Below are 27141 nucleotides of genomic sequence, written 5' to 3'. Positions count from 1 at the left end.
AATCCTTTCACCACCCCCTTCTCCGCATCTCTGGCCTATACCCAGATCTTGTATGCATAAATAAACAAATTTTTAAAAATGGTGCTATTTCTAAAATTAAACCATACTTTCTTACCTTTTTAACCAGGGAATCTTGTGAAAATAACACCTTATGCCTCAGGGCCTGCTTTACAACTCAGTGGTCAGGGACTTCTCTGATGAGGTAGCTTGCCTTGGTCCTTGGCCTGTGGAGGCCTGTGAGGACTCCCCAACCCCCATTTTAATATTCTCAGGAAGCAGAGAACCATCCCCTGATGCATCCCCAGCACCCAGAACTCCAACATCTGAGTTCTTTGTGAACATGGATGAATCTAGACAGGCAGCCGCATGTGTTTCAAGGTCATTATTGGTGGTATGGAGTGGCTGCCGGTCCATCCATCCCTTACTAGTCTCAATTTGAGCAGGGGGTGCTGGGCTTCTTTACAAAGCCCCAGTGAGTCACTGCTGACAATGAGGTGCCTCTTGTGGCCCCACCCCAAGGTTGCACTAAAGGATCATTGCATCCCCCAGTATGCTATGATCTGATACTCCTCCCTTGGGGGCAAGGAGAGCTCACAGTCCTTCTGTTCCCCCTTCCCTTAGTATTTGTCCTAAGCAGGTCTTTATGATTAAATCCCAAGAAACTAATCAGTTGCACATAAGTTGTGTGCAAGATGCGAATGTCACTACAGAGGTTGCAAGGTCCCTCCTGGGGAGGCCAACACTAGACTGGAGTTAGCAGGTACATAGAGTCCTGGGCTGCTGATATCCTCAGATGTGTGCTGCTGTTTCCATGACCTTACAGAAGACCCATCTGTTAAAGGAGCATGAATTCACAGCAGCTAGTTGGTGTCACATTTGTGGGGAGGCACACAGTGACCTTTATAGGCTGGTTTATTCTATGATGCTCAAAGGAAAAATCCCTGAAGGCAGTGCTTAGCCCTTGGGTTTTCAAGGAGGACATCCCATCTGCTTGATAGAAAATACCTCAGCTAAGTGGACTATGGTAGAGGACTATGGGTGCTTTGGTGGTGGGAGAACTATGTTGACCACACCTGAGGGGAGAAATCCTATATTGTAAAAAAAAAAGGAAAAAAGAAAGAAAAGAAAAGGATGCTTTAAAAAATAATAATAATTAGAAAAAAAATCAGAAAATACCTCAGCTGTTCTAGGGAAGGCAGGTAGAGGGATAGGGCCATTGGCAGGTAGAGAGATGGGTGAAACTGTTAGGCCAGTTTTCGGTGGGATGCAGAACACAAGAGTGTTTTGACAAATACTTTAGAGGACTTAGTGATGTGTGAGATCTGGGCGTGAGGAGGTGGACAATGACTCTCAGAGCTGTTGCTGTTAATCAGAAAGAGAAACAAAAGCTAAGGAGGGGCCAGGGAAGACTCCAAATTTGTGTTTAGAACAATCGATTATGAAATCCTGGCAGAATTCCAGGTAGAAATGTCCCATAAGTTGTTGGAAGCTTGAGTCTGAAGGTCAGGCCACTGGTTGGTATATTAAAATTCTGGTTTGGAGCTGTTTGCACATGGTTAGGAGCAGGTACGATACTTAGGGAGACTCAGCACTAGTCACCAAATCCTGGCAGCAATCAGGCAATGGGCCAAAGTCTAAATTAGGAAAGGTGGTCGAGAGGAAAGGGGGAGGGGGCTAGGGAGAGCATTTACAAGAAGCATGTGTGTGGTTGTCCTTGGGGTTACAAAGACCAAGGGGGACACTGAGCAGACTCTAGAGCTATGGCTACCTGTCCCAAGGAAAGGGGACGCAAAAGGACTTTGGCTTTGTCTCTTATAGAACTTTGTTGTTTATAATGAAACTGTGACCAATGATGACGTAAACTACATATTTAGACCTATCTTGTCTCGCCAAGGCTTTCACTCTGATCTTTTTACTCCTCTCAAATATGCAGGTTGATGGATTCACCCACCTCTACACTCTGATATTAAGGCCAGATCTCACTTATGAAGTGAAAATTGACAGTCAGGTGATTGAGTCCGGCAGCATTGAGTATGACTGGAACTTAACATCACTTAAGAAAATGGAGAAGTCTCTAACAGAGTCTAAGGATTGGGACCAGGAAAAAGATGACAAATCCCAGGTGTGGATTTTCCCTGAAACAACTCTAAAAAGTGGGCGGTGTAGTTTGTAAGTCTTCAGATACTGTAAAATGGCTTCATGGCTGGTGATCATAACAAACATTGTAACAATCAAAATGCTTTTCCCAGATCATATGCACTTGAAACCAGCCACATAGCTGCACATTCCAAAGTGTCATGAAAAAATTGTTTACTATTTGAGATGAAAGCAAATACAGATTTTTTGAAAGCCAATATTAAAATACAAAAAAAGGACAGTGTATCAGCAGTGCATTTTGCATTTGAACATGAAGTATTTTTTGAGCATCACTCTGGTTACTGATGGCTAAGAATCAGTTAACATAATAGCTGGTGCTGGTTTCCATATTGCTGTCACAAAGTACCACAAAGGGGGATTTTAAAAGAAGTGTATTCTTTTAATACACAGTTGTTCTTAGAGAACATCTCCAGAATCTGGAAATCAAGGTGTCAGCAGGGCCACACTCCTTCTGAAGACTGGGAGAGGATCCTTCTATGCTTCTTCCAGCTACTGGTGGCTCTAGGCATTCTGGGTTTGTGGCTGCAACACTGGTGTTTGCCTCCATCTTCCCGTGGTCATCTCATGAGTCTTTTCTGTCTTTTCTAAAAACATTTGTCATTGGATTTAGGGGCCACCTGTATAATTTGAGAATGATCTGTCTTTTGCTCCTTATTTACATGTGCAAAGACCCTGTTTGTTTTTTTTTTAAGATTTATTTATGTATGCATACAAAAACTGGGGTGTAGGCCAGAGGCACGACCGGTGGTGGAGGGCAGGGAGAGGCTTCACCAGAGAGAATGGGTTGCAGAATAGGCAGATCTACTGAAATACACTGCTGAGGGGAGCTCCCTGGCTAGCAGGGGATCTAACTCGTGCTACAGTGGCTGGCAATAGCGCTGTGTCTTTAACTCCTGCGGCACCAGGGGTCCTGCAAAGACCCTGTTTTGCAAGTAAGTTCACATTCCCAGATTGCAAGATTTGGGATGTTGACAAATCTTTTTTGGGAACTACCACCTAACCCACTACAAACTACCCTTCCCTCTTTCAACTCGTGTTTGTTTACTGTTGGAACATTTTGTTTTGAACAAGAAACACAGCCCCAAATTATAAGCTGTTTATCTCTCGGCAAAATAGTCTTTGCTATAACTGAGTGCAGACCCCTGTTAAGAATTTCTGGAGTAGCAGCAGCGCCGGGTCACGAGCGGAGGTGCTCTTAGCGGTGTTGTTTCTCGAGCAGCAGCAGTTCTCACTACAGCGCCAGGACCAGTCCTGTTCGTGTTCGTCCGCGGAGATCTCTTTCATCTCGCTCGGCTGCGGGAAATCGGGCTGAAGCGACTGAGTCTGTGATGGAGAGAGAAAAGGAACAGTTCCCTAAACTCTTTATTGGCGGCTTGAGCTTTGAAACCACAGAAGAAAGTTTGAGGAATTACTACGAACAATGGGGAAAACTTACAGACTGTGTGGTAATGAGAGATCCTACAAGCAAAAGATCAAGAGGATTTGGTTTTGTAACTTTTTCATCCATGTCTGAGGTTGATGCTGCCATGACTGCCAGACCTCATTCTTTTTTTTTTTTTTTTTTTTTTTAAATATTAAATTTATTTTTATATTCCCCATACAATTGCAAACGCCCCATTCTGACCCCAATCCTTCCCCTCCCGCCCCCCACCCCCAAAAAGTGTCTCTGGTTCATAGTTTTTTTGTTGATTTTGATTTTCACTTTCTTATATTCATTTTCCTGGTCCCTTATTTAAGTTTTCTAGATTCCTGCTATGAGTGAGACCATCCGGTATTTTTCTTTTTCTTTTTGGCTTATTTCGCTGAGCATGATCCCTTCCAGTGCCATCCATGTTGCTGCAAATTGCATGTGTTTATCTTTTTTGAATGCTGAGTAATATTCCATGGTATATATGTACCACATCTTCTTGATCCAGTCATCTATTTTTGGGCATTTGGGTTGTTTCCAAAGCTTAGCTATTGTAAACAGTGCTGCTATAAACATAGGAGTGCAGGTGCTCTTTGGAATTGATGTTTCTGTGTCCTTTGGGTAAATACCTAGGAGTGGAATTGCTGGATCATATGGAAGCTCTATGTTTAGTAGGTCCAGAAATCTCCACACAGCTCTCCATAGTGGTTGGACCAGTTTGCACTCCCACCAACAGTGCACAAGAGTTCCTTTTTCTCCACATCCTCGCCAACATTTGTTGTTGCTAGTTTTTTTAATATGTGCCATTCTCACTGGTGTGAGATGGTATCTCATGGTAGTTTTGATTTGCATTTCCCTGATTACAAGTGATGTTGAACATTTTTTCATATGTCTGTTGGCCATTTGCATTTCCTCTTCAGAGAAGTTTCTTTTTAGCTCTTCTGCCCATTTTTTGACTGGATTATTTTCTTTGTTGTTGCTGAGTCTCATCAGCTCTTTGCAGATTTTTGTGATCAGTCCTTTATCATTAGTGTTGGGTGCAAAAATGTTCTCCCAGTTGGTGGGGTTTCTCTTTGTTTTTGTTATTGTCTCTTTTGCTGTGCAGAAGCTCTTTAATTTGATGTAGTCCCAGCTGTTTATCTTTCTCTTCACTATCACTGCTTTGGGTGATGTGTCTGTAAAGATGTCTTTGATGTGCAAATCCCGTAGTGTTTCGCCTATATTTCCTTCTATGTATTTTATGGTTTCAGGTCTTATGTCTAGTTCTTTAATCCATTTTGAGTTGATTTTTGTGTATGGTGTGAGGTAGTGGTCAAGCTTCATTCTTTTGCATGTAGCGACCCAGTTTTCCCAGCACCATTTATTGAACAAACTTTCTTTGCTCCAATGCATAGTCTTTGCTCCTTTGTCAAAGATTAGTTGACCATAAATCTGTGGGTTTATTTCTGGATTTTCTATTCGATTCCATTGGTCTGTATGTCTGTTCTTGTTCCAATACCATGCAGTTTTGATGATTATGGCTTTGTAGTATAGTTTGAAGTCTGGGAGTGTGATGCCTCCATTTCCTTCTTTTTTTTTCAGTAGAGCTTTGGCTATTCGGGGTTTTTGGTGATTCCATATGAATTTCATCAATAATTGTTCTATTTCTTTGAAGAATGCCATTGAGATTTTGATTGGAATAGCATTGAATCTGTATATTGCTTTTGGTAGGATGGCCATTTTAATAATGTTTATTCTTCCAATCCATGAGCAGGGGATGTCTTTCCATTTCTTTGTGTCTTCTTCTATTTCTTTTAACAGCGTTTTATAGTTTTCTTTGTATAGGTCCTTTACCTCTTTTGTTAGATTTATTCCCAAATATTTGATTTTTTTTGTTTCGATAATAAAAGGGGTGGTTTTTTTGATTTCTTCTTCTTCAGATTTATTGTTTGTGTATAGGAAGGCCACTGACTTTTGCGTGTTGATTTTGTATCCTGCCACTTTACTGAATTGATTGATGAGTTGAATTAGTTTTTCTGTGGAGATTTTGGGGTTCTCTATGTATATTATCATATCATCTGCAAATAGTGATAGTTTGACTTCTTCTTTTCCTATTTGGATTCCTTGGATGTCTTTCTCTTGTCTTATTGCTCTGGCTAGGACTTCCAGTATTATATTGAAAAGCAGTGGTGAGAGTGGACATCCTTGTCTTGTTCCAGATCTTAATGGAATTGCTTTCAGCTTTTCACCATTGAGAATGATACTGGCTGTTGGCTTGTCATAGATGGCCTTTATGATGTTGAGGTATGTTCCTTGTATCCAAGAATTTCAAGGGCTTTTATCATGAATGGGTGTTGCACTTTGTCGAAAGCTTTCTCAGCATCTATTGATATTATCATATGGTTTTTATATTTCTTTTTTGATGTGTTGGATAACGTTGATTGATTTTCGGATGTTAAACCATCCTTGTGCCCCTGGAATGAATCCAACTTGGTCGTGGTGAATTATCTTATGGATACATTGTTGGATTCTGATAGCTAAAATTTTATTGAGGATTTTTGCATCAGTGTTCATTAGGGAGATTGGCCTATAGTTTTCCTTTTTGTGTTGTCCTTATTCGGTTTTGGTATTAGTGTAATATTGGCTTCATAGAACGTGTTTGGTATTGTCCTTCCTTCTCAATTTTTTGGAAGAGTTTGTGAAGGATAGGCACTAATTCGTCTCTGAATGTTTGGTAGAATTCATTTGTAAATCCATCAGGTCCTGGGCTTTTGTTTTTGGGGAGGTTTTTAATTACCATTTCAATTTCGCTGCTTGTAATTGGTCTGTTTAGGTGTTCTATTTCTTCTTTATCTAGCTTTGGGTGATTGTAGAGTTGTAGGAATTTGTCCATCTCCTCTAGATTGTTGAACTTGTTTCCATATAACTGTTCATAGTAGTTACTGATTATTCTTTTGATTTCTGCTGTGTCCGTTGTGATTTCTCCTCTTTCATTTATGATTCTGTGTATTTGTGCTTTCTCCCTTTTTTCCTTTGTGAGCCTGGCTAGGGGCTGTCTATTTTATTTATTTTTTCAAAGAACCAGCTCTTGGTTTCATTGATCTTTTGGATTGTTTTTTTAGTTTCAATTTCATTTATTTCTGCTTTGGTTTTTATTATTTCTTTTCTTCTACTGGTTCTGGGGTTTTTTTGTTGTTCTTTTTCTAGATCTTTGAGCTTTGAGATTAGGTTGTTTCTTTGAGTTCTTTCTTGTTTTTTGATGTGAGCTTCTATTGCTATATATTTTCCTCTTATTACTGCTTTTGCTGCATCCCATACATTTAGGATATTGGTGTCCTCCTTGTCATTCAATTCAAAGAATTTTTTAATTTCTTCTTTGATCTCCTCGTTAGTCCAGTGGTCTTCCAGTAGTGTGGCTTTTAATCTCCATGAGGTAGGATAGTTCCTTGCCTTCTTTTTATGATTTATTTCTAGTTTGATGCCTTCGTGGTCAGAAAAGATGGTTGGTATGATTTCAATCTTGGTGTATCTGTTGATGTTTGTCTGTGCCCCAGTATGTGATCGATCCTGGAGAATGATCCGTGTGCGCTTGAGAAAAATGTGTACTCCATTTTTTTTGGGTTTAGTGTTCTATAGATGTCTGTTAAGCCCAAATGCTCTAGGTCCTTATTTAGAGCTTTAGTTTCTTTACTTATTTTTTGTCTTGTTGATCTATCCATTGTTGATAGTGGTGTGTTGAAGTCTCCCACTACATATGTGTTTTCTCTGATGTCTGTTTTCAGAGAGGACAACAGTTGTCTGATATATTTTGGTGCTCTTTCGTTTGGTGAGTATATGTTAATGAGTGTTATTTCTTCTTGAAGTATTGTCCCCTTGATCATAATGTAGTGACCATTGGGGTCTCTTTTTATTTTTTTGAGTTTGAAGTCTGTTTTATCTGATATAAGTATAGCTGTTCCTGCTTTCTTTTTTGGCCATTTGCTTGTAGGATTGTTTTCCATCCTTTGACTTTGAGCCTATTTTATCTTTTGTAGCTAAATGTGTTTCCTGGAGACAGCAAAGGTTGGGTTTTGTTTCTTAATCCAGGCTGCAACTCTGTGTCTTTTTATTGAAGAGTTTAGTCCATTTACATTTAGAGTTAATATTGATATGTTAGCATCTGTATTTGCCATTATGTTTGTCTTTCCTTTGATTTTATTTATTTATTCTTTTAATAATTTTTTTTTTTTTGGTCTTCTTTCGTTGTTATTCGTCCCTCTGAGGTTCTGGCTTTAGGATTCCTTGTAGTATTTTTTGGAGTGGGGGTTTAGTCGCAATGAAATTCCGGAGTTTCTCTTTGTCTGGGAAGGTCCATATTCTTTCTTCATGGAGGAAAGAGAGCTTTGCGGGATAGAGTATTCTTGGTTGGCATCTGTTTTCTTGGAGTCTGTTGACTATGTCCCTCCACTCTCTCCTTGCCCGTAGTGTTTCTTCAGAGAAGTCTGATGTCAGCCTGATTGGTTTTCCTTTGAATGTTATCTGTTTCTCTCCTCTTGTCAGCTTCATTATTTTTTCCTTGTCCTGGATTCTTGGGAGCTTTACTATTATGTGTCTTGCTGTGTTTTTCCTTTCGTCGTGGAAGTTTGGTGTTCTTCTTGCTTCTTGTATATCAATTTTCAGCTCCTTCTTCTCATTTGGGAAGTTCTCTTCAATTATATCCATGAATATTTCTCTGTTCCTACATCTCTCTCCTCTCCTTCTGGAATTCCTATAACTCTTATATTTCCTTTCCTCATGGAGTCAGATAGTTCCCGAAGTCTTTCTTCATTCTTTTTCCTTCGTACTTCTCTTTCCTTTTCTGTTTTGGTTCTTTTTATTTCTGTGTCTTCAAGATTACTTATTCGTTCTTCCATTTCATCTATTCTGCTTTCATTGCTTTTCCCAGAGTTCTTTAGTTCCTCCATTAATTCTTTGATCTCCTGCATTTCTCTTACTTCCCTCTTTAGGGACTCAATTTCCTTCTTCTGATCTATCACTTTTTTAATCATGGCAATTTTAAATTCTCTTTCTGGAAGGCTCAGAAGTTCTTCCAAGTTGCTGTCGTTGCAATCTGGGGAGTGGTTTTCTTTTTGTGGTGTGCTTCTTTCCTGAGGAGTTTTTAGGTTGCGTGTGGTTCTTCTACTCCCTACTGTCTGTTTTCTAATTTGTCGTATGCGTTGGGACACTGTGTTGCTCGGACTGACTGACATCTTGGGTGAACTTCTCCGCTCCCCTCTGGCTCTTCCAGGAGCCATCTCTGTCTTCTGGGGGAGCTTTCTGCTGGTTTTAGGCAGTTTTTACTGAAGAAATGTCCCTGTTCTCAAATGGCGAAGCGGGATGCAGTCCCTGCGCCTCCGGTTTCAGGCACACTCTTCTGCGCACCCGGTCTGCCCCGGACGTGGGTGCCTGCTCCCTCTGTGGGCTCAGACTGCTGGTCGGAAGGGGCCTGGCGTGGAATAACTTCCGGCTGGCCACTGGTCCTCCAGAAACCTTCTGCCTTTTCAAGCAGTCTTAAGAAATGTCCTGTTTTATAGGGTGTTAGTGACTTTTTTTTTCCTGGTCGCTAGGTGGCGCCAGAGATCTCTCCTATTGTCCTTGGGGGGCTGTTTTTCGCCTCCCCCACCCCGTGGGACAGAGAACAGAGCGGGAATGGTAGGGTACACCTCAACAGCTTTGGGGTGCTGTGTCTGCCTTGTGCCCCACCGTCGTGGAGAAACCACGCCCCGAATTTTCGTGCCCCGGGTCTCAGTTCAAAGCCCTCAGTTCCAGGACGCGGGCTGTAGCCCAGTTCAGTGGCGCGGGAATGGCGCCTTTTGCACTGCTCCCGTGCCTGGGTGCCTGGATCCTGCTTACTCAGGGAGGGACCTTCACCTCAGTGAGGACCTCCGCGCGTCTCCCCGCAAGCCTAGGTCGTCTCCCCGCAAGCCTAGGTCGCAGGCGCGGGGACCTGGGCAGCCGCGATCCAGGTCTGCACTTGCTTTTCAAGCGTGCCGAGCACTCCGCGTTTCCGCGCCAGCTTACCGGCAGCCCGGGCTGTGTGCGCGTCTCCCGGGGTCTTTGTTCTTCTCTAATGGCGCCCGGAGCCGTTCGCTCACCGCCGCGGCGGATCCTGCAGGGTTCGCCTCAGCTCCCGTTCACGGGGTGTGGTGGCTGCAATAGTTCCTTTCCGCTCACAGTCCCGCTTGCTGCGTCGTTTGTTCTTGTGGGCCGTTTTGGTTTGTTGTTTCCTCCTCTCTGCGGGTCGGAGAGTGCCGCCTCTGTGGGCGGGGGAGGGGAGCAGGGTTCTGCGCTTCCCTCCCTTCTAGTCCTCTTTTATGGCCAGTTTCTTCTTCGGGTAGTTTGCTGGCGTCACCCGTTTATCTTCCGTGTCCCAGTTCTCACTGGGACCTGCCGCTTTTCCTCCCTATTCACTTTTTTTAATGGGAGATCTTACTCGCAGCGTCTCCTCGCCGCCATGTTGCTCCGCCCCCCCACCAGACCTCATTCTATCGATGGAAGAGTGGTTGAGCCAAAACGTACTGTAGCAAGAGAGGAATCTGGAAAACCTGGGGCTCATGTGACTGTGAAGAAGCTGTTTGTTGGTGGGATTAATGAAGATACTGAGGAACATCATCTTAGAGATTACTTTGAGGAATATGGAAAAATTGATACCATTGAGATAATTACTGATAGGCAGTCTGGGAAGAAAAGAGGCTTTGGATTTGTTACTTTTGATGACCATGATCCTGTGGATAAGATTGTGTTGCAGAAATACCATACTATCAATGGTCATAACGCAGAAGTGAGAAAGGCTTTGTCCTTTCTCAGGAAGTACAAAATGCAGGAAGTACAAAGTTCTAGAAGTGGAAGAGGAGGAAACTTTGGTTTTGGGGACTCTCGTGGTGGTGGTGGAAATTTTGGACCAGGACCCGGAAGTAACTTTAGAGGAGGATCTGATGGGTATGGAAGTGGTCGTGGATTTGGGGATGGTTATAATGGGTATGGAGGAGGACCTGGAGGTGGCAATTTTGGAGGTAGCCCTGGTTATGGAGGAGGAAGAGGAGGATTTGGTGGTGGAGGACCTGGATGTGGCAACCAGGGTGGGGGCTACGGAGGTGGTTATGACAACTATGGAGGAGGAAATTATGGAAGTGGAAATTATAATGATTTTGGAAACTATAACCAACAACCTTCTAACTATGGTCCAATGAAAAGTGTAAACTTTGGTTGGTAGCATGGGGGGACCATATGGTGGAGGAAACTATGGTCCAGGAGGCAGTGGCGGAAGTGGGGGTTATGGAGGGAGAAGCCGATATTGAGCTTCTTCCTATTTGCCATGGGCTTCACTGTATAGAGGAGAGGATGAGAGCCCAGAGGTTAACAGACCAGCTTCAGGTTATCGAAATAATAATGTTAAGGAAACTCTTATCTCAGTCATGCATAAATATGCAGTGATATGGCAGAAGACACCAGAGCAGATGCAGAGAGCCATTTTGTGAATGGATTGAATTATTTAATAACATTACCTTACTGTGGAGGAAAGATTGGAAAAAAATGCCTTTGAGACAGTTTCTTAGTTTTTTAATTGTTTCTTTCTAGTGGTCTTTGTAAGAGTGTTAGAAGCATTCCTTCTTTGATAATGTTAAATTTGTAAGTTTCAGGTGACATGTGAAACATTTTTTAAAATTTTCTCAAAAGTTTTGAAAAGCTATTAGCCAGGATCATGATGTAATAAGACATAACGTTTTTTTCCTTTAAAAAAATTAAGTGCATGTGTAGAGTTAAGAAGCTGTTGTACATTTATGATTTAATAAAATAATTCTAAAGGAAAAAAAGAATTTCTGACAACTTAAAACTTATTAGTGGCATTCCTGTTTTTTTTTTTTAAGATTTATTTATTTATTTATTTATTCATACAAGCACTGGGTACAGTCAGAAGCGCGGGAAGGCGAGAGAATTCACCAGAGTCAGAGCAGGATGCAGAACAGGCAGAAGGACCGAAGTACACTGCTGAGGGGAGCAGTGGGCGGCAGGAGAGGTCTGCGCGCCATGTGGGACCCTCCTCTGGTGGCCGGGGAGCAGCCGGGGATCGAACCGGCACTGCAGAGGCTGCGGGCAGCTTCGCAACACCGCGCTCAACAGCTGCGCCACCGGGGAAGCCCTGTGTGGCATTCCTGTTTAATAATCAAATACTTCATCTTAGGCTGCATGTAATTACTAAATCAAAATAGCTAGTTTCCCTCCTTTCTTACCTTCAAAACAAACCCAAGAAGTACTTTTCACCAGGAAAGAGCATTTTCTTTAAACAGAATGACAAAAAACTTGACCCTGCATTCCTGGCCTACACAAGTCTTGGTACTGAAACCCTGGTTTTCTCGGCAGAAAGGACTTGGGTTTGCCTGAAAAACCCAGGCATAGGACCTGGGGGTGATTGTCCTTCCAGAAGTGCATTCCCAAGCTGGCTGCATGTTCAGTTCTGTTCTGTGTGAGCTCCTAAACAAATTACTTCATGACACATGCACACACACACACACACACACACACACACATCCCACAATTATGAGAATCTGTCTACTTAGATTGAATTGTAATTTCCTGGTACCCAACATAAATATGGCATATCTGTTCCCAGTTGGGATTCTGGAGACAAAAAGTAGTATGGGAGATGACTAAATCCCATAAATCAGTTATTGAGAAGTCACAGAGTGTCACAGAAAAGCCATAGTCTAGGTGCAGGAGGTTTAATATTTTTCAGTAATCCTAAAAGATAAACCACCATTTTGAAGACTTTCATATGTGTTTATCTGAATATTAATCCACAGCAACTTTTTTTTCAATTTCCTCATTATTCTTTTTTTTTTTTAATACAAGCACTGGGTACAGTCAGAAGCACGGGAGAGTAAGAGAATTCACCAGAGACAGAGAGGGGAACAGAACAGGCAGACTGACAAAATACACTGCTGAGGGGAGCAGCGGTCGCGGCAGGAGAGGTCTGCGTGCCATGTGGGACCCTTGTCGGTGGCCAGGGATCGAACGGGTGCTGCAGAGGCTGTGGGCAGCTTTGCAGCCCAGCGCTCAACTGCTGCGCCACCAGGGGAGGCCCAGAAACTTTTTTTATCCCTTCATTTAGTCAACAAATATTTATTCAACGCTGAGTCATGTGTATGTGTATGTGTGCGTGTATGTGTATGTGTATACATAGTCATACATTGCTTAATGACAGGGATGTGTACTGAGAAATGTGATGTTAGGTGATTTTGTTGTTGTGCCAGTGTTACAGAGAGCAATTACACAAACCTATATGATACAGTCTACTATGCACCTGGATCTAGATGATCTTCTAACCAACCAATTGGGACCTATACAGTCCCTCCTTGACCAAAATGCCACCATGTAACATGTGACTCACTCTCTATATATTCATATATACATATGTGTACACAGATATACATACACATGCATGCACACATGCATATGTATGCATACATATAGCATGTAATTATTAATCTGCTTGTAAATTATTATATATATATATATCTGTGTATATATGCAGAGTTATACAGTAATTCCCCCTTATCCACGGTTTCACTTTTTGTGATTTCATCATCAACAAAGGTCCAAAAGTAAACCATACAATAAGATATTTTGATAAACATAGAGACCATTTTTACATCACTTTTATTATAGTATATTGTTATAATTGTTCTACTTTGTTATTTCTTATTGTCAATCCTTTACTGTGTCTGTAAATTAAATGTTACCATAGGTATTTATTTCTAGGAAAAAACATAGTAGATAGAGGGTTTGGTACTATCCACAGAGCATCCACTGGGAGTCTTGGAACTTCTCCACATGGATAAGAGGGATACTGTATATGAGAGTATATATACATACTTGGAGCTATCCATATGTGAATAGTGTGAATGGTTATATATAAAAGGACACAATAATATAACTGTTTCTCCTGTTAACAGCTATCCCCCCCACCCCTGGTAAATCTTGGAAAGTTTCTTAGTTGACAGTCTGTGTCTCTGGAATAGTCCACATGTGATCATGTTGTGGAAGCGCAGACATAGCCTAACTTGAGCAGCAATAAATATGTAGCTCCTCCCACCATCATTTTAACTTCAGCTACTATTTTGAGTTTTCCATATTGTCCTTCCTCTGTACAGGATGGGGGAAAGTTCTGAAATCACAGACAAATTTCCAGGGCCCCTTGTAGACTGAGGAACCCTGAACACCCAACCTTCTGATACCAAATTGAGAGAGGGGAAAATTGCCACCATAGTCACAAGCCTGACCTGTGCTCTTGCTAGCTAAGAATGTCCTTTCTCAAAGCTGAGAAAAGATAAATATATATATGTATATATTTTTTTTTCTTTATACATGTTTTAAGGATTGGGAGAAGCAATTTCTGGATGCCAGTGCCAGCAAGCCAAGCGACTGGAATAGTGAACTGGATGGGGACTGGCAGGCACCGATGCTACAGAAGCCTCCCTATCAGGTGTGGCCTCCTCTTCTTACCATGCCTGGGCCCCTCCCAGGCTGCCCCCTTCCTTCCCCTGTCATCTGGGACCACCATGTACAGTTTGTTGTTGCAGGATGGCCTGAAACCAGAGGGTATAGACAAAGATGTCTGGCTCCATCAGAAGCTGAAAAACACCAACTATTTGACAGAATACGACCTCTCTGAATTTGAGAACATTGGTGCCATTGGACTGGAGCTTTGGCAGGTCACTGGTTTTAAATTTAGCTTGGTTCAATAACCCTGAACTTCAGCCTAAATGCTTTAATTCACATAACTGCTATTTCTTGAGCTCTTATTGTACCAGGCTTCCCTGTGTAGACTCAGTTCACGCAACTGCGGACAAAATATGTCCTTCCCTCCCTTTGGGAATTTGTTACTCCTCTGCTTGGAAGTGACCCATGACATCCATCAGCTTTAGGACAAGATGGCAGGTTCTGATAGGTGGGTGGCTGGGGGAGAGCCTGAGATTCTTCTGCATTACTAGGCAGCTCCAGGACAGCACTGCCGGTTCACAGCACACAAGGCTCTCACCTGTGTTTCTCTCATTGCTGAATGTGGGATTCATTGCTGGGGAGCTTCTCAAAGCCTCCATGCCCATACCACTTAAATCAGGAGCCCTGGGGGTGAGACCGGGCCTCAGAATTTTTAAAAATGTTCCTTACCTTCCCAGTATGGACCTGAGTTTGAGGACCCTTGTTCAGAATATTTATTCTAGAAATGGGTTTAAATCCTAGGGAAAATATAACTTTTTTTTAAAGATTTATTTATTTGTTTGTTTGTTTATTTATTTATTTATACAAGCACTGGGTACAGTCAGAAGCGCGGGAGGGTAAGAGAATTCACCAGAGCCAGAACGGGGAGCAGAGCAGGCAGAAGGACTGAAGCACACTGCTGAGGGGAGCAGCGGGCGGCAGGAGAGGTCTGCGCGCCATGTGGGATCCTCCTCTGGTGTCTGGGGAGCAGCCGGGGATCGAACCTGCGCTGCAGAAGCTGCGGGCAGCTTCACAACCCAGCGCTCAACCGCTGCGCCACCAGGGAGGCCCTATAACTGTTTCTTGATGTGAAGTTGCTACATTTCTCAAGTCCATAAGGAAGGCCTTATTGTCATCCATAGGTGAGGTCTGGAACCATCTTTGATAACTTCCTGATTACAGATGATGAAGAGTACGCTGAGGATTTTGGCAGGGCCACCTGGGGTGAAACCAAGGTACGTATGATGCACAGTATGCACTTTTCTTTCATTATTCATTTACTTCTGTGCTGAAGTCTAACGTATAGGAGAGGTTGCTATGAGAACACCCCACCCAAACCAACATACAAAACAGAGTGCCGGGAATCTCCTTACACTCTCTCCCAGCCCACCTCACCTCCATCGGGTCTCCCATTCTATCTCCATCTACAGGATTTCCTTTTAAAGCTCATAAGCATTGAGCCATTCAATATGTACTTGTTCATTAAAATTATCACATGTAGCAGTTTGTTATCACTGTGAGAATATTCCAGAAGGCATGTTCCCATTCTCTGTTTATGCAGCTTTGGGTCATTTCTGATTTGTGGCTTCTTGACTAAAACTTTGACTGTTATTTTTTTTTTTTTTAAAGATTTATTTTATTTACTTACACAAGCACTGGGTACAGTCAGAAGCGCGGGAGGGTGATGAGAGAATTCACCAGAGCCAGAGTGGGGAGAAGAGCAGGCAGAAGGCCCGAAGTACACTGCTGAGGGGAGCAGCGGGTGGCAGGAGAGGTCTGTGCGCCATGTGGGACCCTCCTCCGGTGGGCGGGGAGCAGCGGGGGATCGAACCGGTGCTGTAGAGGCTGTGGGCAGCTTCACAACCCAGCACTCAACCACTGCGCCACTGGGGAGGCCCTTGACTGTTATTTTTATACATGTCTCTCAGTGCACATGAGGCCAGGAATGGCCAGACAGTTTTCAGTATGTTTCCCTGTTTCAGATTCCCCGCTGTGGTGGATGGGAGCTTCAGTTGTAAAACATCTTTGACTATGTTTGGTATTGTCAGTTGTTGTTAATATTAGATTTGTTGAAATATAATTCACATACTGAAAACTTACCCCTTTTGAGTGCACAATTATGTAGATTTTGGCAAACATACATAATTAGTGAAACCACCACCAAAAATCAAGATTACAACAATTTCATCACCCACCTCCCACAAGTTTCCTTGGGCCCTTTGTTGATAACTTGTCTACTGTCACTGTCACCCTTTCCCGAATACTATAGCAGTGGAGTCACATACTACATGGTATGTGAGTCAGTTTCTTTCCCCAAGCATAATGTGTCTGAGATTCACCCATATTGGTGCATCTGTGGTTTGTTTGTTTCTTGTTGCTGGGTAGTTTATCTAGTTTATCTGGGTAGTTTAGCTGATGGACATTGAGTTATTTCCAGCTTTGATGAACATAGCTACCATAAATATTTGCAAACAGGTTTTTGTTGTGGATGTGTGCCTTTTTCTCTTGGATACATACCCCAGAGTGGATTGTTGGCTCAAATAGTGTATGCTTAATTCTATAAAAAGCTGCCAGACTGTTTTCAGAGTGGCTAAGCCATCTTGCAGTCCTTCTAGACCTGCATTCTTACAACACTGGGTGGGTAGTGGTGTCCCCCCCCCCCATCTGTTTCAGTTTGCATGCCCCTGATGACAAATGAAGGTGAGGACTGTTTCATGACTTCGTGGTCACATGGGCATCCTCTTTTGTGAAATGACAGTGTTTTAAGATGTAGATTTTATTATCATTCAGGTATGGAGAGACCCTCAAATCAGAAGACAACCACCACTGAAACGATAACTTGTTCTGCATAGGGACATATGACAATTAATAACAGAACTTAAGAGAGATAGTGATTAGCAACACAATAATACTAGGGGAACTTAATACCCCACTTATAACAATGGACAGATAAAAAAAGCAAAGCATAAATAAACAATTGCTTTAAATGATGGGTAGGCCAAATAAGTCTAATAGACATCTACAGAACACTTCACCTAAGAACCGCTGCATGTAACTTTTTTCTCCAAGTGCACACAGAACATTTTTTTTAACATTATTTATTTTGTGTATAAGAACTGGGATGTGGGCCAGAGGTTCAGGGGTGAGAGGATTCACCAGACAGAGTAGGGAGCAGAACAGGTGGACTTACTGAAATACAGTGCTAAGGGGAGCAGTGGGCAAGGAGGAGAGGACAGGAGAGGTCTGCTGCACCATAGTGGGTTAGCTCCCTGGCCAGGGACTGAACTCAGGCCATTGTGATGGGCCGTCATGGTGATAATGTTGAGGCTTAACCCCTAGGCCACCAGGGAGGCCCTGCACATGGAACATTGCTAAGAATAGACCATATCTTGTGACACAAATCAATGTCAATATAACCACAAAGATTAAAATTATACCTAGTATCTTCTGACCATAAAATTAGAAATCAATTAGGGCCTTCCCTGGTGGCGCTGCAGTTGAGTGCTGGGCTGCAAAGCAGCCTCTGCAGCGCCGGTTCAATCCCTGGTCACCTGCGAGGGTCCCACATGATACGCAGACCTCTCCTGCCACGCCCGCTGCTCCCCTCAGCAGTGTGTTTCGTGGGTCTGCCTGTTTTGTTCCCCACTCTTGCTCTGGTGAATCTCTCACCCTCCCACGCTTCTGACTGTACCTAGTGCTTGTATAAATAAATAAATTTTTAAAAAAATTAGAAACTATAAGAGAAAAAAACTATAAGAGAAAAAAACAACAGGAAAAACTATGAATACATGGTGACTAAACAACATGATGTTTGATGCAATTGTACAAAAGAGGAAATCAAAGCAGAAATTTAAAAATACCTTAAGATGAAAGAAAATTATGATACAAGCTATCAGAATTTATGGGACATGGCAGAAGTTGGGAAGATAACTGTGATACAGGTTCACATTAAATAGCAAGAAAAATCCCAAATAATCTAATAACACACCTAAAGCAACTTGAAAAAGCCCAATAAATAGACCCAAAGTTAGTATAAAGGAGGAAATAATGAAAATAAGGATAGAAATAAACAGATCAAAAAGACAGTATAAAAAAATCAGTGAAACTAAGAACTGGTTATTCAAGAAGATTAAAAAAATAGAAAACCTTTAGCTAGGCTAACAAAATAAAGGAGAAAATATTAGTAAAAAGAATCACAAATGGAGGAGGAGAAATCACTACAGGTAGCACAGAAATACAAAAGATCATAAGACATTACTGTGAACAATTGTATGCTGATAACCTTGAAAAGTGGATAAACTTCTAGATCAACATAGTCTACCAAGGCTAACCCAGAAAGAAACAGATGAATTAAACAAAATAATCACAAGCATGGAAAACAAAAGCCAAGAACAAAATGGTTTTACAAATTTTGAATTTTATCAAACTTTTAAAGAAATAATGCCACCTTGCTCAAATTGTTTTTAAAAATACCAGAAGGAGGAATGTTCCTTAATGCATTTTATGATGCCATCATTACCTTCATGCAGAAACCAGACAGCACAAGAAAAGAAAATTATAGATCAATAACCCTAATGGAAATTTTCTACAAAATACTAGTGTCATGCAACCATCTCAGGCCACGTAAGTTCATTGTCAGTTTTTGCAGACAATAAGAGAATTTGGAGACTTTGGTAGATTTTGCAGTTCTTTAATGCCAGGACCAGGGACCATATACACTGGCAGGCAGACAGAGCAAGTGACACTCCAACTCTGAGAGAAACAACCACAATTCTTCTGCCTAGCCCCTTTTACACTGTTAAGTGCCTGTAGGCACACTACTGAGACATTGTTGCAAATTCAAAGACCATCTGTTGCTTGTTGAAAGTATGGGCCTCTGTTATGTGAAAGTTGAAAAATAGCCTGATTTTAACACATGTTCCTTACAACTAGCAAGTGAAATTCAACAGTATATACCACAAAGATATACAGTATGAGCAAATGAGATTCACCCCAGTTATACAAAGATGGTCTAATATATGTAAATCAATCAATGTAATCAACAAAAGTAAAGATAAAAATCAACTGATAATATCAGTAGATAGAGAGCATTTGATAAGATTCAGTGACCATTTATGATAAAAATTTGAAACAAAAAGGAAATAGAAGGAAACTGTTCCGATATAGTATAGGCCATATACCATAAACAAATGTAATAGTCAATGGTGAAAACTGAAAGCTTTCCTCATGAGATCTGACACAAGACAAGGATACCCACCGTCACCATTTCTGTTTAACTTGGTAATAGAGGTTTTGGCCAGAGCTATCAGATGAGCACAGGAAATAAAGGGAATCCAAGTAGGAAAAGAAGTGAAACTATTGCTATTTGCTGGCGATGTGATATTATATATAAAAAATTCTAAATTCTCCATCATTGTAAAGTTATTAGAAGAAATAAATGAATACAGCAAAGTAGCAGGTTACACAATCAACATACAAAAATCAATAGCCGTTTTTTTTTTTTTTTTTTTTTTTTTTTTTTTTTTTTTTTTTTATAGAGGCATGCTTTATTTATTTGTTTTGCTGGTTTCTTTGTTTGTTTTGTTTATACATGCACTGGGTACAGTCAGAAGCGCGGGAGGGTGAGAGAATTCACCAGAGCCAGAGCGGGGAGCAGAGCAGGCAGAAGGACCGAAGTACACTGCTGAGGGGAGCAGCGGGCGGCAGGAGAGGTCTGCGCGCCATGTGGGACCCTCCTCCGGTGGCCGGGGAGCAGCCGGGGATCGAACCGGCGCCACAGAGGCCGCGCGCAGCTTCGCAACCCAGCGCTCAACCGCTGCGCCACCGGGGAGGCCCTCAATAGCCGTTTTATAGACAAACAACAAGAAGCAAAAGTAATTAAGAAAATAGCTCCATTTATAATTGCTTCAAAAAGAATTAAATACCTCAGGATTTACTTAACAAAAGGTAAAGGACCTATGCAACTAGAACTATAAGATGTTATTAAAGGACTTAGATGCTTATGGATGGGAAGATTCAAATATAATCAAAATGACTATCCTGCCTAGAATAATAAATTTAATGCAGTCTCCATCAAAATAACATTTTTCAAAGAAACTTAACAAAAAAATCTTGAAGTTTATGTGGAACCACAGAAGGCCTCAATTTACAAAAGCAAAGAAAAAAGAGATATGGTAGTATCATGTTACCTGGCTCAAGCTTTACTACAAAGCAGCAGCATTATGTATATATACATCATGGACTATTATGTAGTCATAAGAAAGTCATGAGAAAGGATGAACTGTAGCCATTGACAAAGTGGAGGGAATTTGAGAAAATTATGTGCAGCAAAGTAAATGAGAGTAATGAAAACAAGTACTGGAAATTTACAGAGGAGACAATTTGATTATATAAAACTTTAAAAAAACAGTGGGCTTTAATAAGCATCCGGAGGGCTCTGAGGTTAAGAGGGAGGGAAAGGAACTAGAGGACACAAGGGTTGGTGATGGTGGGGGAAAATAGCTTCTACTCACAGGTGGCCAGAGGAGGGGACACTAAGGGATCACATTGGGAAGGACTAGGGGGATCAGGAGGCAGAGGGAAATGTGCGCAGGAGCTTTCTTTGTAGTTTCCAACCTGGAAGGGAATAGGTGAGGAAGGGTAAGTGGTCTTAGGATTTGCCTGTTTTTTGTTTCTTTAATACTTACTCCGAGACACAGGCTATTCCTCTAGTCTAGTACATGGTCCTGGGGGAATTAAGGCTGGAAATTGAGTACTAGAGATGGTGATAAGGGATTTGGGCTCTGGATTGGTCCATTTGCATGTGGAGGGAGTTTTTTCAGATGCTTACTCTTTCTAGGAATTGTCTAACCTTGGTAGGGGACCCCTCCTGGGTTAGCACAGTTTTGATGTCAAAGCATTAGAAACAAGTAGTCAATACATTTTATATTGTCATTCACTCACTTTTGTGTTGGATTATTTGAACTTTTCTTACTGAGTTGTAGGAATTTCATATGTATTCTCGAAAGTTGTCAGATAAATGTATCAGCAAAATCCTTCCCCCTCTGTGCCTTCACTCTTCATTCCCTGATGTGAAGCACTCTGTTTTTTTTATTTTATTTTTTTTTTTTTAAGGATTTTATTTATTTATTTATTTGTTTGTTTGTTTGTTTGTTTGTTTATACAAGCACTGGGTACAGTCAGAAGTGTGGGAGGGTGAGAGAATTCACCAGAGCCAGAGCGGGGAGCAGAGCAGGCAGAAGGACTGAAGTACACTGCTGAGGGGAGCAGCGGGTGGCAGGAGAGGTCTGTGCGCCATGTGGGACCCTCCTCCAGTGGCCGGGGAGCAGCCGGGGATCGAACCGGCGCTGCAGAGGCTGCGGGCAGCTTCGCAACCCAGCACTCAACCGCTGCACCACCGGGGAGGCCCAGCACTCTGTTTTTTTTTTTAATGTGCATTTTGAGGTCCCTAAATAGTCATGTACCTCTTAACGATGGGGATGTGCTCTGAGAAATGTTAGATTTCCTTGTTGTATGAATGTCATAGAGTGTGATTACACTAACCTAGATGGTGCACATTACACACCTAGGCTACTAGTATCGTCTGTAGGGACCACCAATGTATATGCATCCTATTGTTGACAGAAATGTCATTATGGGCAGGTGACTATTTCCTTGGGTTCCATAACAATGACCACAAACTGTCTCAAAGCAACAGAAATGTGTTCTCACTGTTTTGGAAGCCAGCTGTCCAAAATCAGCATCAATGGGCTGAAATCAATGCATCAGCAGGATAGTGCGTCTTCTGATGACTCTAGGGTAGGATCCTTCCTGACTCTTAGGGTTTGACGACTCCTGATAGATTGGTTTGTGCCTGCATCAGTCTGATCTCTGCCTCCATCTTCAAATGCCTTTTTCCTTCTCTTTGTGTGCGATATCTCTCACTTGTAATCGATTTTAGGGCCCCTGATAATCCAGGACCATCTCCATCTCAGCATGTTTTAAAACTTTGCAAAGGCCCTAGTCACCTTTACAAAGGCCTTTCCCCATATAAGGTCACGTTTATAGCTCCTGGTGATTAGGACCTGATGTCTTGGGGCACCTCTTCAGCCAACTCCAAGTGGCCTGGAGGTTTTACAAGGCAGGGGCAAGCTAAAAGCTGATACTCACTCAGCCCTCCAGGAAACATAATCCCTGGCTACTGGGGACTTTGTTTCTTTCTCCAGGACCCAGAAAGGGAGATGGATGCTATACAGGCCAAAGAAGAAGTGAAGAAGGCCCGCGAAGAAGATGAGGAGGAGCTGCTGATTGGAAGGTTTGGTGGTCAAGAAAATCATTTCAATAGATTTCACAGGAAGGATGAACTCTAGTTATCCCTATCTCAGATAAAGATGATTGATTGGTAAAACCGTGTTTCTGCTTTCATTGACATTTAAAAGTTCAAATGTCTACATTTTGTGGTCATATATCCAATTTTATTTGGAAAAAAAAAGTTTGCATACTTTTCAGTAGTATCAGTCAAGTTTTCCTGAATTCCCCATGCGCCAAAAAATTTCCTCTGGACAAACCCAGTCATTGGAAACCAGAGGCCATCAAGGGTAGGATTAAATACAGGATGATCTTTTTCTGAATCCCAAGACATTTTATAAATAAGTTAGTGACACTTACTTGAAAAGGGAAAAATAAGGCCTCATTTCTTTGGGTTGTAAATTACTAATGCTGTGGGAGAAACTTTTCCAGTATGAAATCTTCATACAGAGTGGTTGTCATGGAAAGGTTTTGCATGCTGTGCTCCTACACTGGTTACCTTGGAGATCCAGGCCTTGTGCCCAAACATTTGGTGTGCCATAAAGGAGCTGATACTGTTTTCCCCACCTCTGGCCATTAGTTCTCTGTAAGATAGAGAAATGAAATTCACCTTCTCAAGGAAAAATAGTGATTACTTTTCAGTTTTTTTACTTTTAAATCCAATAATTTTCTCTTTTAAAAGCTGCACATAGCAGTCTTCTGTTTTAAAGAGACAGATCACTTTTCATGTAGAAATTTGTGTTGGAAATAAATTTAAGATGGCAGAAATTTGGAATTCAGCAATGTTTTGAGTAAGTCAAACAAATTGGAAATTATATATAGCATGTCAATAGATGATAAATATGAAAATCTGCCCTGACAGTGAAGTATTTTGTTCTCACTTTGGCTGAAGTTGGCAGGTCTTTGAATTTGGCCTTTTCAGCTGATGGTACATTGTTCTTCATGGTTGATTATCCCTCTCAGAAAGTAAAAACTCTTCCTTGAGGTGGGAAATCTAACACAGCCTACCTTTTTCATCTCTGAATGTAATGAGAAGTTAGTGAGGGAAGAAGAGGAGTCAGGCCTAGAGAGAAAATGCCTGAAACAATTGTACAAACACAGGTTGACACTGCTGCATGGCAGACACTGCTGGGCTTGTCTGTCTGGAGAGCCTTTTACAGGATGGAGTTGTCTCTCTGTGTGCACTGACTGCATGTGAGCACTGGAGATGTGGCTGGTAGAACTGAGGAATGAATTTCTTTTTAATTAATACTTTTTTTACACCAGCTTTTTTTTTTTTAAGATTTATTTATTTATGCATACAAGAACTGGGGCACAGGCCAGAGGTGCAGGGGGTGGAGGAGTCACCAGAGACAGAGTGGGGAACACAACAGGTGGATTGACTGAAATACACAGCTGAAGGGAGCAGCTGGCGAGTCAGGAGAGGACTGCTGTGTCATGTGGGTCAGCTCCCTGGCCAGGATCGGGGATCGAACTGGTGCAGCAGCTGCGGATAGTTTCACAGTCCTGTGACTTAACCTCTTGTGCCACCCGGGAGGCCCCCTCGACCAGCTTTAGACTCACAACAACACTGAGCAGAAAATAGAGAGGACCCCTTATATTTCTGCACCTACACACTTTTGGCTCCAAACCTTGAGCGCTCCCCAGCTGGAATCTGAAACTAACCCTTTACACACAGGGCAGAGAGGAACCAAAGATCAAGGCAGGCCCCTTCAAAGTGGTTTGTGACAGGTTTAATGAGGGAACTTACACATTTGTCTTGGGTGGTCATAAGACCACACTCACCTGCCAAATCTTAAATTTATAGTAGGGGTTCAGTCATATATACTGTCCAAATGGTCTCAACAACTTACTCTTTAGAGGTTTGGATTGTGTCCTTGAAAATAGCCGCCACTGTGGGAATGGTGGGTGGAACATACATTCTAAGATCAGGGGATGGGGTGGAGGGACACCTATATCCCATGGTCCAGCTCATGGTCCTCCTCCCAATGACCCTTTCCTGCACACCCCCACTGCCTCCCTCACTGTCATATCCCATACCACAGGGGTACATTTGTCACAATTAATGAACCTATGCTGATACATCATTCCCACCTAGAGTCTAGTTTACATCAGGGTTCACTCTTGTTGTGTTTTCTATGGAGGTACAGGTTTTAATTTCATTTGTTTGTAGTTAAACTTACACAGCCACATGTGGTGAGTGGCTGTCTTACTCTATAGTGTGGCTCTGGATGATGGTGAGAAAGGCTCCAGAATGGGACTGCCCAGTGTGGCAGCCACATTAGCACAGGGAATCCCGGGCCCCTCAGGATGCTGGGTGGGACTCATGTCACTGAACCTCTGTTTCCAGTCAAGATGATGCCACTGGGTCTCTGTTACCACTCCTACTGACTCTGACATGGAGACTGGAAACCTGCACATGACACATCCCAGACTCTCTAACCTATCAGTTTCCTGCAGAAGGCAGAAACTTTTTTTCTCAGGCTCTGCCAGAGCCTTAGGAGACAATGACAATAGCAGTGACAGTCAATGGTGGCAGAAATAGCAGTGGTTATTGAGGGCAGGCATCTGGGTTCCTGTTCAGTGCCCAGAGATCCTGGGGGTAACATTTTTCATTCTTGACCTTAAGCCCTTCAAAGGGAAAGTTTTTTTTTTGGGGGGGGGCTTCCCTCACCCTCTTTGGTTCTTTTAGCTATCCTAATAATAAATTGACACAAGAGCGACTAGCAAGAAAAAAGACAAAATTTATGTTTGTACATAGAATATGAGCCTGTCATCTGCTCAATTCCATTGAGGTCATATAATTTGGAAAGGGATAATACACTCCCACTTCAAGGGAGGGACACACAGATCAAAAGAAAATTTGACATTTAAAAACAAGGAATTTTGCAGGGTTATATACATTGGTATTGAAAACATTGCAAACCCTAGTCCTGGGCAGTAGGCTGTCTCTCACCTTTGGGACCACCACAGAGATTGAGTTTCTGTTTTTAGGGAGACAGAGAATTAGGCAAAACCATATGCTTAAATCAACTGCCTCACAATTTCCTTCAACTTAAAATAATCAGGATGCCACTTTGGTATATCCTAGGGCAGCCTGTCCTTGGACCCCACGCTAGAGCAATTTTTGAGTAAGCTTAAGTACTCTGTTTTTCCAGTACCTTTGTACTCAATCTCCAGTATCACTGACCTGCTTGAAATATCTAGAGTGACTTCTCTTTTCCGTATGCAACATGGATTGATAAAGTGTTCAAGGCAGGGCCTCCCCTGGTGGCACAGGCAGTTTAGCGCGACGCTGTGAAGTTGTCCGCAGCCTCTGCAGTGCTGGTTCGATCCCAGCCTGCTGGCAAGGGTCCCACATGGCACGGCAGACCTCTCCTGTCTCGCCTGCTGCTCCCCTCAGCAGTGTATTTCGTCAGTCTGCCTGTTCTGTTCCCCGCTCTGTCTCTGGTGGATCCTCTCACCCTCCTGCGCATCTGGTCTGTGCCCTGGCTCTTGTATAAATAAATAAATAAATAAAATCTTAAAAAAAAAAAAAAGTGTTCAAGGCAGCTAAAAGCTTCTGTCACCCCACCCTCCGGGCCCCAATTCTGGACCACTGCCATATCTTTCCAGCTGGCCCCACAGTTTCCATCTCTTTTTTTTTTCCAAAGATTTTTTTATTTATGCATACAAGAGCTGGGGTACAGGCCAGAGGTGTCGGGGTGAGAAGATTCACCAGAGACAGAGTGGGGAACTAGACAGGCAGATTGACCAAAGTACACTGCTGAGGAGCAGCGGGCGAGTCAGGAGAGGTCTGCTGCACCATGTGGGTTGCTCCCTGACAGGCCGGGGATCGAACTTGTGCTGCAGAGGTTGTGGACAACTTCATAGGTTTCGTCTTAGCCCCTTGCACCACCAGGGAGGCCCAGTTTCCATCTCTCTCCTCTCATCCACTGCCAGCTTCATCCAGTTGCCCTTCTAGAATGCAAATTTGACTATATTAAAAAACTGGTGGCTTCCCATTGCTCTTAGAACAGGGATGAGGCCAGTTCATGCGTGGTCTTATACAACACCTTGTGCTAAGAATGATGAAATAAGACCACGTGATCCAGCATTTCTAGAGAACTGTCTTGCTCTCTGAGTTCCAAGTCCTTGGTGTTACTGTGTTCCCTCACTCAACCCTCCCCAGGCTGTGATGGCCCCCAGCCCCCACAGTCTGTGTGTACACACTCCACCTTCAAGTGTGACACCTTGCTGTGTATAGTAATCTAGTTCTTCCTGTGATGATTTGGTTGATCTGTTGCCTTCTTCTAGACCAAACATTCTCAAAATGGAATTAGCAAAATTTGCACCTCTTGGTGATTTGTTAGGCAAAAATCACAACCTAGCTCAGATCTATACATCAGAATCAGAAACCCCATCTATTTAATAAGCCACCTTGGTGGTTCTGATGCAGCTCCAGGGTGGGACCCTGCTTTAGTTTGTCTGCCTGGTGCACTTTCAAAGTGCCTATGGTCAGGCCAAATGCATAGCTGTTGAATAATTCCAAACCACACAATACTCATCTGAATGGTATGAGGCACACCAAATGGCTGAAGACACTTGAGCAGCAGCTCATGAGACCCCAGAATGGAGGTTGTTCCTGCCCCTGAGACCCAACTTTCCTGCTTGTCTGGGAAATACGCCACCATCATAAGACATCAGGTAAGGGAAGGCTGACCTGCTCCAAAGAAATCTGTGCTGCTGAGGTCAACTGCCTGGGTGGACCTTCTCCCACTGACCAGAGATGAATGTAAATAACCCCCTTCTAGTAACAGTGCTCACAATCAGCA

At 42.5% G+C, this 27141-nt stretch overlaps 2 protein-coding genes across 2 annotated transcripts in view; both read left to right on the top strand.

Annotated features, from left to right (window-relative positions):
- CALR3 (calreticulin 3) overlaps positions 1–22442 on the top strand; it is a 33585-nt gene extending 11143 nt beyond the window's left edge. The window contains exons 5-9 of the mRNA XM_037506092.2: positions 1934–2122; positions 13938–14045; positions 14143–14274; positions 15184–15276; positions 22246–22442. Of these exons, the coding sequence (XP_037361989.1) occupies positions 1934–2122; positions 13938–14045; positions 14143–14274; positions 15184–15276; positions 22246–22389 (666 nt within the window). The 3' untranslated portion in view covers positions 22390–22442. The remainder of the gene's footprint in view (positions 1–1933; positions 2123–13937; positions 14046–14142; positions 14275–15183; positions 15277–22245) is intronic.
- Positions 3302–11106, top strand: LOC119241076 (heterogeneous nuclear ribonucleoproteins A2/B1-like). Its single transcript, XM_037506093.2, is given in 3 exon segments — positions 3302–3690; positions 10036–10769; positions 10771–11106. Coding segments are annotated over 3 exon segments (1029 nt in total). The 5' UTR covers positions 3302–3485; the 3' UTR covers positions 10861–11106.
- Positions 22443–27141: the final 4699 nt, after the last annotated feature.

Source organism: Talpa occidentalis, unplaced genomic scaffold (genome assembly GCF_014898055.3).
Source record: "Talpa occidentalis isolate TD23 unplaced genomic scaffold, MPIMG_talOcc4v2.1 talOcc4.12, whole genome shotgun sequence".
In the NCBI taxonomy this organism is placed as follows: Eukaryota; Metazoa; Chordata; class Mammalia; order Eulipotyphla; family Talpidae; genus Talpa; species Talpa occidentalis.
Note: the sequence above shows the minus strand (reverse complement) of the source record. Positions and strands in the feature narration are given on the sequence as shown.